Consider the following 16,313-nt stretch of genomic DNA (forward strand, 5'->3'; position numbering starts at 1 on the left):
ATGATGATGTCTCAGGGAAGAGGTAATGCAATTGCTGTCTTAGTTCTGCTACTGGGTATGCTCCTTCACTGTGGTAATGTTTGGGCAGCAACCTATACTGTTGGAGATGCTGGTGGATGGGCCTTCAATGTTGTGGGTTGGCCTAATGGAAAGACCTTTAGGGCTGGTGATGTACTCGGTAAATATGAATCATTATTTTTTTTTTTATCATAATTTTTTTTTTTTTTAAATATTACAACTAAAGGTATTAATTTTTTTTTCACATCCAATAGTGTCTACAATCCTCTATCATATCGTTTGACGATTCTCCATTAAGGTTTATTATTTTTCTTGTTTTCATGTTACAGTGTTCAACTACAACCCAACATTGCACAATGTGGTTGGTGTAGGCAAACATGGTTACGATACATGCACGGCAGCAGGACAAAAATTTCAAACTGGAAGAGATAAAATCAAGCTTGTGAAAGGATTTAACTATTTCATTTGCGGTTTTCCTGGGCATTGTGCAAGTAACATGAAAATAGCTGTTAACGCAATGTAATCTGAAACCAAAAGTTCTTGGATTTATATACATCTGTTTTGTCAAGATGTAATGGAATTATTAATAAAAGTCATTTCTGATATGCTTTGAGTACATGAAATTGCGTTGGTTTGTGAATTACTTTTGCACTTTCATTTCGAGTTTTGCTTTTGCTTTTACTATGATGAATGGTAAGTGAAAAGAAATTACTCGACCGGTGTTAAATGTAAGAAGCTACCATTCCCCTAATACAATGCATTGATGAAGGAAAATATTAAAATACTACGAACTCTATTACCAATTCATTTGATGAGCAAAAATTCACTAAACCTGGCAGATTAAGTTGGCCTTGGAATGTGGGTTCCAGTTAGCTCAACTAGTAAAGTCTCTGACGGTTAAATAAGAAACTTGAGATTCAATTCTCGTCTCTAAAAACCCATCGGTGTCTTGGTCTAATGATAAATAGCACAATCATCAAAATCAGACATTCATTGATTGAAACTCTATAAAATGAAATAAAATAAAATAAAGTTGGCCTTGGAATATGGGGCCTCAACGATTTTGATGTGTTTTTTTTTTTTTAATCTTTTACCCGTATAGATCTTTTTTTTAAGTGGACAATAACTATTTTTTCATAACAAGAGAGAGAGAAATGGGCAAAAATATTATGTCTTTTCCTGTGTCATTCAAATTGATTCTAGACTTCTCTAAGTAGATGAATATCTTTTTCAAACATAAATGGTATCCCTACACTTGTCCATCATGCACCCAATCACATGAAAGTAAATGACTAAAAAGGACATAAGTTTGCTATACATGGAAAATAACCACGTGCATGGGAAACTACAAAGGTATTAACTTTTAACTTAACGCTTCCATTTAATGCTTTGTTGTGTGGGGTCAATATTTCTCTAAAGTGGTGAAACTTATCCCTTGGAAGAGCTATGGCGAAGATATCTACTACTTGCTCTTTAGTCTTGCAATATTTGAGTTAAATTTCATAATTTTTCATGTCATTTCAAACCCTTACACTTGTCCATCATGCACCCAACCAGTTACATGCAAGTAAATGACTAAAAATGATAAGTTCATAATACATGGAAAATGGCCATATGCATAGGAAAGTATAAAAATTAAAAAGTACTAAATTTTAATGCTTCCATTTAATGCTTTGTTGTATGAGACCCAACATTTCTCTAAAGTATTGAAATTTATACCTTGGAAGAGCTATGGTGAACATATCTACTACCTGATCTTTGATCTTGCAATATTTGAGTTAAATCTCACATTTTTTTCTCGTCATTTCTAACGAAGTAATACTTGATGGCATAAAAATGGTAGATTTGACTCAAATATTGCAAGATCGAAGATCAAGTAGCAGCTATGTTCACCATAGCTATTCCAAGAGATAAGTTTCAATACTTTATAGAAATGTTAGGTCTCACACAACGAAGTGTTAAATGGAAGCATTAAAATTTAATACTTTTTTAATTTCATACTTTCCTATGCATATTGCCATTTTCCATGTATTACAAACTTATCCTTTTTAGTCATTTATTTGTATGTAACTAGTTGTGTGCATGATGGACAAGTGTAAGGGTTTCAAACTCAAATATTGACTAGATTTTTGGCATAACAATGTTAGCTTTGTTGTCACACAAAATTGAAGCAACTTCTTCCTGGTTCTCATCAACATCTTCTAAAACTCTCCTTAGTTGTATTGGTTGTGAAGTTACCAATGATGTTGAAACATATTTGGCCTCTACAGTACATTGTATGATCATTTGTTACTTCTTTGATACCCATAAGCATACTTCAAAACAAAGAGAAAAAGCAAATCTAAAACAAATTTGGGTAATTGCTCACTAGATGGCAATAACTTTATGCAGAAGTGTCAGCTAGTTGAGTTAGATAGCTTCTAACCATATATATTGGTAGTGCCTTGGGTACCTCTACCACGGTAGATTACGACAATAGAACCTGGGTTAGACTAATAAGTTGAAAAAAAAAAAAAAAAAGGAAATGATTACACGTTTACTCATCAACCTTTATCCCATATTTTAAAGTAGTCTCAAATCCCATTCATTTGAAATGTTTTATTTTAGTTCTTATACTTTAATTTGTGTCAAAATGGTCTTTCTCATCAATCCTTGTTTTGATCAGAATTGAGATTTTTTCAATGAAATTTCAAAGATTTTGATACCAACAAAGGAAGGAAAGATTAGTTATTTAAATACTTAATTGGTTTCTTTTATGTTTGTTTCGAGATAGAGGAAATCCAATTAACAATTAATGGTAGGGACTTTTCTAACACAAACTTAAAATATAAGAACTAAAATGAAATATTTCAAAAAATGGGGACCATTTTGAAACATAAAGTAAATATTGAGGACTAGATATGTAATTTTGTAATGACAATTATTATTAATATTCTTGTTAAAAATTTTGTTACAAAACTTTCCTACTAATTGTGCATATTAATGATGAATTTTGTTAAGTTATGGTTTTTCACATAACATTTATGTCGGCTTTATTCCATGACAAAAAGTGTAATAATTGCATTAATTTATTTCCTTGTATTTTGTGGGATTTATTTGTACTAGGTTTAGTATTAAGTTGGTGAAGATTGCTCAAGACAGTGAAGTTCACAACTTGCTTACGAGTGATTCATGAGTGGACGATTCGTAAAAGTCACATGAAAAGCACATGCTGGAAGTTGAAGAGTCAAGTGCCAAACTGTATTTCGCGAGTTACTTCGCGACTTGGCTAACCCATGAGTGACCTACGAAACTCTCTGCTTGGATGATTTTAAGTGTGACTCTTATACCCTTCATCCATATTATATATACTCTCATTTCCAACAAAATTGTAAAGAGGTTATTCAAAAGAAAACCCAAGAAAGGTTTCTACAACACCCACATTTTAAAGAGAGAGCTACTCATCCTCAATAGGGAAATCCTTTGTAGTATCTTTTCCTTCCCCTCTTCCATTGTTATACCTTGAGAGTAAATTTGTACCCAAACACAACTCACACCTATTCAGTGTGTAGAGTGTTTTGGAGCTTAGGAAGCATTGGGTATTTGCCAAAAAAAGTTGGTGAGGCTTAGTGGTGCAATCGGGTGGTATTGCGAGATCCGGATAACAAGTGAAAACAAGACTCCAAGAAGTTTGTTGGTAGTTGGAGCTTGGAAGGCTCAAGTACTTTGGGTAAATTATGCTTGGAGGGTCTTTTTGATATCCTTGTACTCCAACTTATTCACTAGTGGATCATTTCGACTTAGAAGGTCGTGGAGAGATTTTTCACCAGTTCTTTGGTTTCCCCTTCGATAACACGTCTCGGTGTTATTTTGTGTTTGCATCTCCCTTCCCTTGCTCTATTTATATTTATTGTTCTTATGGATTAGAGAGTTGTTTTAGTTATTGCATATCATTTACTCTTATTCTGCACTTAGATAAGTTAAGAGTAAAAGCAAATAAGCCGTGTTTTTTAAATTGGAGGTCTAAACAAACTATAGTGTTTTATACTCTTTGAGCTTTCAAATTTTCATAATAATTTTAAATTACAAATAGTAATCCACATGATCGAACCTCATCATATAGTGTGCATGTATTATTATTATTGTTCAAAACTTACTTTCCAATGTAACTCTCTCCAAAAAAAAAAAAAAAACACTTCCCCATCTAATATATGGATTGAAAACTTTCTTCACAATTTTAATATTTTTTTTATGCTAGATATATAGAAACATGTCTTATTATGTGTGATGCTCATCTTTTAATATATTATTATTAGATTACATATGATATGATATGATATCTTGATAGCCAAGAGTCCTATAGTTCAATTAGTTGATACATCTTAATGTTTTCAACGAAGATATTAAGATGTATCAACCAATTGAAAACTTCATATCGTCTAGAATCTGGAAACGGGGACCTAGCCTACTGAAAACTTAATCTGACATTTTCGATAGGAAGTCATTCACTAACCAGATACTAGGAAGAATGAATGGCCTGTAGTTGTCACCCGACGAAATAGGAGCCTCAACCTCCTCTCCTCTTCTTCCCTCTTCAACTTCTTCTCCCCCTTCGTCTTCTTCCTCTTTGTCCCCTTCTTCTTCCTCTCTTCTTCTTCCATTCTTCTTCCCCTTCCTCCTCCTCAGAGAAGTCAGCCGACAACTCCCTTTCCTGGGGATTCGCCTGGTATTTTGTCGAAGGGGCATAACCTAATGAACAGACCCCATCGTCACCAACATCCAGACAAACTGACAATGAGCGATCACTGGTCGCTTCCCTATCACCTGACATTCTCTCACCTACAAGTGACGAATGAAAACTAAGTATCTACTCACACGAAAGCTAGATACTAGACCAACAACCGGGTAAATATAGAAAAGAGAACGAAGAAAGTAGGAAACATATGGAATTAAAGGAAACTTACTTGAAAACCGACGATACATTGCTTGAACAAATGAATGGCATCGTGTAGCGATGAATCCCAGTAGCAAGACGATCGAGTAAGAGCTCTGGTGACTAAGCAGGTAGAATAAGCAAACGAAAAGGATAAGAAGGGCATTAAGCTATTTATAAAGTGAAGGGACATAGAAAACAAAGCGACACGACATTCTTATCCACCATTTAGAAGCCATCATGTGTCATCAACCCTTGTCAAAAGACATTCTTGCCCCCCCAGATAGCACAAACACCAAGGGAGAGCAATAAATGATGCCTCAATATAGTCCATCACCTATCAACCATCCTGACGAATGATGGAGTAGAGGGCAACTAATAGTGGCATTTTCGTCCATCAGGGTTATCAGAACACATGGACTCGTCAAGGTAGATATCACTCCAAATGGGACCGCAATCAAGGACCCGTCAGGTAGTTCATGTGTGTGCCTGACAAGTGGCCCGCATGTTGTCCTTTTCTTAGATAAACCAACGGATGGTTCATCTTCTCAACAAATGGATGGGCACACTGATGGTTGAGACTACTGGGTCCCACAAACATTTACGTGTTCCTCACGCATGTACCCCTACATAGAAATAACTTGCACACCACATCCAAAGACCCTACTACACGTTCACATCTTCCCTATATGGAAAAAGAAGCCCTAAGATCTCGGAGCCTTAAACTCTAGATCTTCTCTGCAAGAAAAGCTCCTACATTCGTGGGATCTTTGTTTAGCTATACACCACTATATACCCTTAAGGTACGTGGAATTTCTCCCAACTCTTAAACCCTTAAGCTCTAAGAGATTCTTCTATCACTGACTTAACCTTTGGAGGGTTTTTGGCCGGCACCCCACCAGTGCTGTCTGTAAATTCTTCATCCTTTTTGTTCTTCAGGTACCCTATCGTTGTGCATTTGGAGGATCAACTCACTAACAATTTTTGTGCAATCATCAGCTACCTTTCTCTTAATACAATGCATTAACGAAGGAAAATGTTAAAATACTACAAACTCTATTACCATTTCATTTGATGAACAAAAATCCATTAAACCCAGCATATTAAGTTAGCCTTGGAATGTGGTTTCAGCTAACTCAACTGGTAAAATTTTTTATAGTTGAATAAGATATCTGAGATTCAATTATTGCCTACACACCAAAAAACTGATCGTTGTTTTGGTCAAATGATAAAGAGCACAATCATCAAAAGCGAACCTTCATAGGTTGAAACTCTATAAAATAAAATAAAGTTGGCCTTGGAATACGGGGCCCCAATGATTTTGATTTTTTTTTTTTTTTATCTTTTACCATTATAGATCCTTTTTTTTAAGTGGACGGTAACTATTTTCTTATAAAAAGGGAAAGAGAAATGGGCAAAAATATTATTTCTTTTTATGCATCATTTAAATTGATTCTAGACTTCTCTAAGTAAATGAATGTCTTTTTCAAACATAAATGGTATCCTTACTCTTGTCCATCATGCACCCAACTAGTTACACGAAAGTAAATGACTAAAAAGGAAATAAGTTTGTTATACATGAAAAATAACCACATGCATGGGAAACTACAAAAGTATTAACTTTTAACGCTTCCATTTAATGTTTTGCTGTGTGGGTCAATATTTCTCGAAAGTATTAGAACTAATCTGTTGGAAGAACCATGGTGAAGATATCTACTACTTGATCTTCCATCTTGTAATATTTTATATTTGATAAATCTCATCATTTTTAACGTTATTTCTAACGACGAATACTAGTTGATGGCAATATGTTTTGTACCACTATAGTAGACTGGATTCTTAGACATAACAATAGCAGATTTGTTGCCATACAAAATTGGAGTAACTTCTTCTTGCTTCTCACCAACATCTTCTAAAATTCTCCTTAGCCATATTGGTTGTGAAGTTACCAATGATATTCGGCCTTTAGTGGAGTCATAATGCAATCCATGTTTTAATCCATTCCCCCCGCCCCTTTTCTGAGACACGACTTCGATTTTAGCCCAAACCCATGCACGCTAACGCTATTCCAACATTTTCGTATTTCGGGCTCTTCAGGTTAACCCAATAGGGCAAACTTCCTTATATGGGATCACTGATTCACCTCCAATTCCCTCCCATGTTTAGACACGTGCGCAATATGTGACCTTTATTTGATTTTCAAATGTCACATGTCATACATCTTAATTAAAACCTAAGGGAATTACAGGGGGATCTTTACCAGAATACAAAAATAGACGAGCAAAAAAATATTATTTGGTGTCTCACAAACAAAATAGAGACCATTGGATGAATTAACCTATCTATTTGCTAATAAATATATATATTGATAAATCTAATTTTGTATCTAAAGTGTCTCCAGTATCATATTTTTCAGTCATGGCATTGATGACTTATTACTGATTATTTTTTTTTTTTTTTTTTTTTTTTTTTTTTTGTATGTATGAATCACATTTTGCATTATCTGTATAGCTCAATGAAAGCTTTCAAATTCCGCTAATTCTTAGATAAAATAGTCAGCATAAGATATAATAAAATAAATTCTAGATAAAATGTCTGCAAGTGAAATGGTGATTGGACTCCTCACGTGTCATATTAGGGGAGAATTTGTAGCCTTTCAAGAATTGGGAATTATATTATGTAACAACTTCATGAGCCACTCTCTGAGCATGTAAAATCTAACCCATATGCAAGTCTCATATACCGTGTGAGAAGATACCTCCTCAAGAATCTATCTCAGTTCTCACAGAGGGAAATTTCAAGCACAGGCACCTAAAAGGAGACAATTAGCCATAATACAAGTTTATGACCACCAAAATTGAAGATATGGAACAAAGTAGAAACTGGCATTCACTATTCATATTGCATTAAAAAAAAGCCTACAAATTAAGGAACCTGGAATTAAAGACTCTTAAATACTAAGGCTAACACCACTACTAGGTTTGCAAAAAGAGTAGTCCTTAATCATCAACCAAAACACGGCCCCTCCACATACAAAAGATTTCCACAAACTCCATCTTGGTTCTCTTGCATGCTCTTGGTTTCACTTAATAAAGTGAGGACTAATCAGCCCTGCAATCTCGAGAAACCCAATCCGCTCTCTTCCTCCAAATATCTTCTTCAGCTTGTCATCGCAAACTATGATCCTCTTGTTTTCAGGGTCCTAAAAGATTGAAAAGAAAGGACCAAGTCAAGAAAAAATAAAGGGTACTTAACATAGACATAGCATAGTTAATACTCAAATCTCGGTAAAAGATAGCTCCTGGAAGCTGAAGTACATGATAGCTAATATTCAAACCAACTCCAACCCAAAAAATTAAATAATAAATAAATAACCCTCTCAGCCATTTCAAAGACAGAAATATTAAACCTATCATCCAAATGGAATCTATTAGGAACATTAGCCAACAGCATATATTGAACTAATTTAAATTTGTCTTCTCTTTCTGTGCCATTATTGCATGCACAAACTCTCATGAGCGAGGCAATTATCTTGTGTTGGCAAGAGTCATGACACATTTTATATCTAGTAATAATTAAAACCCACCACCACTGTTTATCAATCAAACATATAGGTAGGGATATATAAAATATAGACACATCCTCACAATTCAGCCCGAAAATGTTCTAAAAATAGGATATTTTTACCTAATTCAAAGTACCAAAATCACAGTTATAAAATCTTGCACTATTCAAGTATCAACTTCTATGTGCATTTTTATCACGAACAATATTCTACTGGTTATTCTTATAATGCTTATACGTTGATATAAATTGACATAAGGAGAACAAACAAAACTCATCTAACACTTGATCTATAGAATGTACAAAAAGTAATGATCATTTCCATGTCCAATTAAACATCATACCCTGCCTATTTAAAAGTCATCATAACAGTTGCATAAAAGAAGCACAGTAAAAACTCTTGCCAAGTTAGCCTGCAATTTCTTTGAAAGCACGAGTCACATGACACTGTTGCTATGCCTACGCCAACAGTCTAATAGTTACTACACATAAATTTTGGCCTGCCAAAATGGGTATTTAGTTTTTTGCCACACCTACTCCATAAGTGAGTCAATACCAACACTTAACAACGCAAACCATAATTTAAGCTTTCCAGATTGTTAAAACAACACTAATTATCTGAAAATTGTACATATACCATCTCAAACTTCCTAGCACTAATAAATTCAAAACTAACATCTCTCCTATAAGGGTAGAGCTCCATGTAAATTCAACAAAATCAATAATTACCTATCCTTAATGCACCCCTATCACACTGTTTTATATTGGTAGGTCACACATTCACCCGGTGGGTCTTGAACACACAACCTCACCCTCCACCTAGCACTTGCAAGGAGAGGAGGTATCAGTTGGCCCCCTATCACACTTATATTTTGAGCAAACAGCTCAACCACAAACTATTCCAACACCACCAGCTTTCTACCATGCCTAGTGTTTTTACATTGTAAATCAAGTTACTACAAATAAATACTTAGTCAAATCTAGTTAGCAAGTTAAAAATCCTTGGGAATTATAAATGTCAGCTTCCATCAGCACTAATCATAATTAACTACATATTGAAGTTCAAATAACTAGTAGTGTGAGCCAAATTGGGGAATCTGTTTATGTGCACTTATGGTGGGTTTGATTAGGAGAATTTTGTGGATCTAAGGTTTAGAATTGTTAAAGATAGGGTTATGTGGTTGTGATAGGAACTAAAATATGCTTTGATAAGTAATTTGATGACTATAGGTAAAAGAAAAGGCTTGATTTGGGGTTGTAAGAGAGAAGACAAAGCAACAGTTTTATGGTGTTTAGGGGCAGTATGAACAGTACATGTAAACATTATCACAGGAAAGAGAAGAAGAAAATGGAGAAAATGAGCAATAAGGCCAGCATGCAAGCGGGTAACATTACAATATACATTTTCTGCATGCAAAAGACCTAAAACCGGCATATGAGCATAAGGGCCCATGATAAAGCCCAACTTTCCTCCCAAGCATGTTGATAAAGAAAGCACACACTTCATCAAACACAACACAAATTTTCAAACAGTAGAAGCATAGAAAATTGATACACAATCATATAAACCAATAGAAAATTCTATCAGGCCCAAACAGAGGATGGTAATAACAAAGCCTACATTTAATCCATAGCCATAGCTTATGCAGATGAAGAAACAGCAAAAAGCACATATAAACTCATTAAAGAACCCCTTAGAAACAAACCTATCTATACTGAAACTAGAACATGCATTTCACCATACCAACACAACCTCACCCATCATAGTGTAAAACGCGGGGAGGAAGGGGGGCAGGGGCACCCCAAAAGCAAACCTTAATAATCAACAGATTCAATACCATTATTTTTCTCACTTACCAAGCATTGCTTAAAAAAAAAAAAAAGCAATGGAACAAACTTAAATCAAACCATTCGTCAAAACCCATATCTCGTACACACCAAAAACAGCCTCAGACAAGCAACAACATCAGTATCCATCTCACAAACTGACAATGACAGTAAATTTAATAGTACAAAGACCAGTTCCATCTATAACATAAAACAGACAACTTAATTGAGCCACAATAACAACCTAATCTGGTTTTTACCAATACAGCTTTACGAAAACATAAGAAACCCATAGAAAACGCCAAATAATACTAAACACACCAAATGCTTCCCAAAATCAATTATTGCTTTAAAAGAGTAAGAAAATACAGCCAGATTAACAACATAACCCACCTTTCATATCCAACACAAACTTATCCAAATCATGAAATCCATAATGCATAACCAAAACCCACAAAAGGGTTTAAAAATTCAACTATTACTTGCATAAATTATGAGCAGAAACTGTTTTCATCCTTTGTAATTATTTGGCTTCCCCATTGCCTTTTTGCATGAAGTAGTCTGTTTTTAATAAAACTACTCTTACTTATCAATAAATTATGAGCAAAAATTAGATTAAAATAGAAGCCTAAATTTCATTTACACCCAGAGAACCTTATCCAAAAATGGAAACCCATCTGAAATCCTCCAAAAACAAAGAAAACAAAACCCACATCAGCCACAAACAAATGTTTCAGAAACAGCTCAATAACCAATTTGAGACACTACAACAAAGAACAAAAACCCACATTTCACTTGCACAAACAACAGCCTTATCCAAAAGCACGAACCCATCTAAACCCTCAAAAAAGACCAAACCCACATCTAAAATCTCATATTCCATCTACAAAATATCATTTTCACCAGTATAGCCATCTAAAAACAACAATAACCTAGACCCAACAACATAACCCACATTTCATATACACCAACAAAGGCTTATCCAAACATAAAAGTAAAACCCCAAACCCATTTGAAAATCCCACCGAAAGAGTTTCAAAAAACCAAACATAACTTGCATAAACTGAGGAAATGAAAAGGAAAAAAACATTAAAAAAAAAAAAAACCTGAAGATTGTGCTCCTTAATGTGGGCCCAAATCTGCTTGAGAGCTTGGGTACGAGAAATCTCGGGGACTCCAACGAGGTCTTGCATCTCCGGCGAGACAGGGCGGGGCTTCATGATGCCACGTGGAGCGCGCTTCTGTGGGGCTTCGTTGGAGGACACGGTGGCGGAGGTGACAGTGCGCACCATGCGCAGGTTAGCAGGAGAGCAGTAGAGCATGAGAGTAGGTGAAGATTTGGGCATCAGCGACGCCGCTTTGGCGGAGGAAAAGGAAGAGAACAGCCTTAGAGAAGTGGCCATGGTTGTCGGTTTGCTAAGTCAAGGGATAGAGAGTAGAGAGTGTGTGTGAAGTGTGAACTGTGAAGAGTGACTGAGAAAGAAAAACAGAAGACAATTCTAGAGCCCGCCTAATCTCCTAATCCATGGTTAGTAGTGTCTCAGCCCTTCTCCCGATCATTATATTTTTACCAAAATACCCTTTTTTTTTTCTTTTCTGTTTTTTTTAAAACCAAAACTTTTTTTTGTTACTTATAAAATAAATAAATAAACTTTTTTTTTCCTAGTGCATGGGTTAACAACTTAAAGAGTTAAGATTAAGGTGTTTTTTTTTTTTTTAAAGAAAATTTCAATCTATGGCATTTATTTTTTATGATAGCTCTTTATCATCAGACTATGACACCAATCAATTTTTAGTATAGGTAAAAATTGAATATCAAATCTCTTATTCAACCATTAGAGACTTTATGAGTTAATTAAAATCCACAAGATTAAGGTTTTATTGTAATCAAATCATAGATTTTTATTTTTGAAGTGATATGAAATTGAATTAAAAAAGTATTTATTTATTTATTTTTTAACTACTTTCCAGTTTCCAATATAGTAATGCAATATGACTCATTAGATTCCACCCTAATAGGTGCATTTGTTAACAAAAGCCCAATCAAGCATGTAGTAAGATATGACTAAATATTATATTTTTTTGTCCCTCTCTTTTTTGGGAAAATTTTTCTTCTAACATTGCCTTCTTAGTTCTTAGTGAACTATGTATTAAACCAATGAGTAAATATTATATGATTGAACGTATAACTCTTTACCAAAGTTGATTCCCCAATCTTTTATAGTGTATTCTAAATTGATTTGGTATCCTTATAAAAGATGCAAACATTGTATGTGGACAAGAGAGATATGTAGTTCGAACCTCACATACACCATAAATCGCTTGATGATTTAGCCCAATGATAAAATACAATCAACTTAAACACTGAAATACAACGGTTCAAGTATTTTTTTTTTTTTTTAAGTTAAATAGTACCCTAAGTAAATGGTTATTTCACAAATTTTGAAAATTTCTATCCACCTCATTTGTGTGCTATTCCTTTACTTTGTTCTTAAACAAGTTCTTAAGCAATCAAAACCCTAGCTTTTTTATTTTTGTTATGTTTGTTTTTCTCTAAAAATGTGTTTTTCTAATGTCTAAGGGTGAGATGGGTAATGGATTAAAGTTCAGGTGGGCAAAGTGTAAAGTTTTAAACCACAAGTAGGCAAAGTGAAAACGGGCTTAACCACAGGTGGATTTATTGTAATTATCCCATATATTATATAAAAAGCCTCAATATTAGTTTTCGCCTTAGGCACCCAAATGCATCAAGCCACCACCACTAGTAAGGATGTGACCTAAAACTTATGTTGACTCTTTCAACCTCAACATGTCAAGTCATCTTATCACATATTTAAAAATAAACATAATCACACTCAATTATTTCTAATACTCATATATAAATTCAACTAAATTGGAAATTTATTGAGATATTATTAAGTGTGGTATGATGTATCGAATTTTAAGTAAAATGTTGATGTAGCAATCACTAATTGGATGGTATAAAATATAGATTTTACATCTTGTCCTTACAAAATTCGTAATCCTAAACCTCCATTCAATATTCCTCTCAGTATCATTTACTCCCCTCTATACCATTCCTCTTTTGTAAGAACAATTACTGAGAAATAATAACATTGTTTGCAATAAGCATTACTTAGAGAAGGAAGGCGTTGGCTTTCTGCAACAATTACCAAAGCAACTTCAAAGGGGAGGATAGCCTAATTGTTTTTCTTCTTGAAATTCTCTTTAATTTAGAGTTTATAAAAAAAAATAATAAAATAATAATAAAATAAAAATTTTAAAAAAAAAAAAACCATAGGAAAATGGAGTACACTTGCAGGTAAGTTGAGTACGCCACATTGGGAAACCCTGTTTAAAATGGGGCATTGGGCCAAGGCTGTGTTTTTAGGTTTCTAGGAATTGGACATTTTGGCAGGGATTCATTTTTCTTGTCATTGGGACTAGTGACCATGGGCTAGGATTATAAATGAATCAGACCGTTTATAAACGGTTCATTTCAATAAAAAACTCGTTTATATTTATTTATTTATAAATAAGTCAAATTTGAGCGTTAGGGTATGTTTGTTTGGAGAGATTTTAGGAATGATGGAAAATTGAGGAGAGAAAAGTGGAGAGAAAACTTTTTAATTGGTGTTTGGTTGGAAGGGGGAGGGAAAAAAAATATGGTAGGATCCAAGTGTTTTCTCTCCGGTCCCACCAAAATATTTTTCTTCTCAAAATTGAGAGAAAACTTAGTGCATTAAAAAGACTAGAATACCCATATGCAAGTGCACATGGTTTTCGTTTCTCTGCCAGTTTTGGCTTTTTTTTTTTTTTTTTTCCTTTTTATCCCAGTCCATTGTACAGTCATACTACTGCTATCTATTTTTTTCTTTTTTTGGTTATCAAAAAATTTCTTCCTTTTTGTTTAATTTAGCAATTTTTTCTTTTCTTTTCTTCTTCTTTTTTATTTGGGGGGGGGGGGGGGTCTTTTCTTGTACTTCCTTTTTTTTTTTTTAGTGCTCATCTTCCTTTAGCTTGTACTCCTTTAAAAAAAAAAAAAAAAAAAAAATTGAAGTGTACATACTTCATACACAATTTTTTATTTTATTTAGTGGGGACATAATTGTAAATTTATACTTACTTCATTTTCCATCCTCTCATTTTTTCTCTAAACCAAACAAAAAAGTTTTCCATCCTTCCACTTTTCCATCCCTCCAACCAAAAACACATGAGGGAAAATTAAATCTTTTCTATCCTCTCTCTTTTCCATCCTCCAATAATTTTCTATCCTCCCACTTTTCCACCACTCAAACCAAACGGACTCTTAGTTTTAGGCTTGTTTAGAAAACAAGTCGAGCTTAAGCAAAACTATTTGTTCATAAACAAGCTTGTGAACTATAAATCTCAATACAAAACAAGTCAAGTATAGACTCATTTATAGGCTTGATATGTGCTTTCTAAATAAACTCATTATACATATCTTAATAAAAAAATATCTCATATTGGACCACTGCCCTTTACCTTAATTTTTCACTTCCCTCTAAACTGATCAAATACTACTTTAGACTTTAGTTACCTTTTGAAAAAAATTTATAAGTGGGCCACATATGGTCCTTCCTAATCCATTATCTAATGTAAAGTTATATAGCATGTTAATCTTTTCTCATTTACAATAGTTACAAACAAATCTTTTTATAATTCTTTATCATCTAATGTGGATGGAAAAATTATATTTAAACTATTGATGAAGCTATATGCAATAAAGGATGAATGGATGGATTTAATTTTGTAAAGTTGTAATTTGAACGATGGCTAATCATAGATTGGACTAGAAGCATGATAAAATGAGTATGCTATTTTCTTATTTTTGTTTACTTGATTTTGGGAGATTTAAGCATTTGATAAGATAATTTTGTTAGATCTCAAGCTCAAAAGCTTGATCTTAGCTCGAGTTTGAGCTTGATATTATGCTCGAGCTTGGCTTGACTAATGAATCAAGCCAAGCCAGGCCAAACTCAAGCTTTTTGGCATTCACACAAGCTCAAGCTCAAACAATATTTTAGGCTTGTCTCAAGCTCAAGCCAAGCTTGAGCTTTTGAATTTTACCGACGAGCCAAGCTTGAACATGCTTCACTCGGTAAAACTTAGCTCATTTACAGCCTTACGCATGGGCGTAGGCCAGAACAAAATAAAGTGTTTAGAATAGCCATTAACTCCAACAAAATCACAATTTCTCTTTAATTATACTTTATTATTTTATTTTTATTTTTATCTATTAGATTGCTAATCAATTCCCTTCCATGTGGATTTGATTTCAAACTCACGGAGTTATTACTTCATGACAATCTTGCACTTGGGAGTTAAAGTTGCAACAATGAGAGAAAAAAATGTAGATTAAAATTTTCAACAATTTTTTTTTTCATTTTTTCTTTCTTTAAAATTGTGGAATTATTTTCTATTTTTGGATTTTTTTTTTATTCTTTTAGATGCAAGAGTGGAATTTTTTAATGTTAATTAAATTTATTATTATTTTATTAACTATATCCAAGTTTAATTGTGCCACATAATCTTTTTTTTGTCACTTAGATAATGGAAGGACCAAATATGACCAATAGGTTCATAAACCTAAAGAAATTGAAAGTTTTAAAAAACATGAGAACAAGTGAAAATGGCTCCAAAATAAAGGGACCAAAAAGGCGTTTTTGCCTTTAAATACTACTTCCACACCTCATAAGAATAGAATAGGGTGAATCATAAAGTCATGGTTGAAGATCACTAGGTAAGAAACAAAAAATTCATCTTGGGAGCTCATAATAATATTTGGGTGTGTACTTGGTAGAGTTGTTATATATAGAAATTTTTAACATAGAACAAAGGTAGAATTAAAATTATATGACCTTAAGGATGATTGAAAAAAAAAACATTTTGGAGAGGAGGGGGTTGTCTATCATTCCTGGTACCCAAACTCTCACCTATAGGATCATAGGGCCAGGCCAGGGTTGGTTTT

At 33.8% G+C, this 16,313-nt stretch overlaps 2 protein-coding genes across 2 annotated transcripts; one reads left to right on the forward strand and one right to left on the reverse strand.

The window, feature by feature from the left end:
* LOC126706372 (basic blue protein-like) lies at window positions 1-541 on the forward strand. Its single transcript, XM_050405795.1, has 2 exons — window positions 1-178; window positions 348-541. The coding sequence occupies exons 1-2, from the start codon at window positions 1-3 to the stop codon at window positions 539-541; spliced, it is 372 nt and encodes a 123-aa protein (XP_050261752.1).
* Window positions 542-7,803: 7,262 nt separating this feature from the next.
* Window positions 7,804-11,818, reverse strand: LOC126705946 (uncharacterized). Its single transcript, XM_050405184.1, has 2 exons — window positions 11,428-11,818; window positions 7,804-8,132 (listed from the first exon to the last, which is right to left on the reverse strand). Exons 1-2 carry the CDS (start codon window positions 11,722-11,724, stop codon window positions 8,013-8,015), a joined length of 417 nt encoding a protein of 138 aa, XP_050261141.1. The 5' UTR covers window positions 11,725-11,818; the 3' UTR covers window positions 7,804-8,012.
* Window positions 11,819-16,313: the final 4,495 nt, after the last annotated feature.

Source organism: Quercus robur, chromosome 11, assembly GCF_932294415.1.
Source record: "Quercus robur chromosome 11, dhQueRobu3.1, whole genome shotgun sequence".
NCBI lineage: Eukaryota > Viridiplantae > Streptophyta > Magnoliopsida > Fagales > Fagaceae > Quercus > Quercus robur.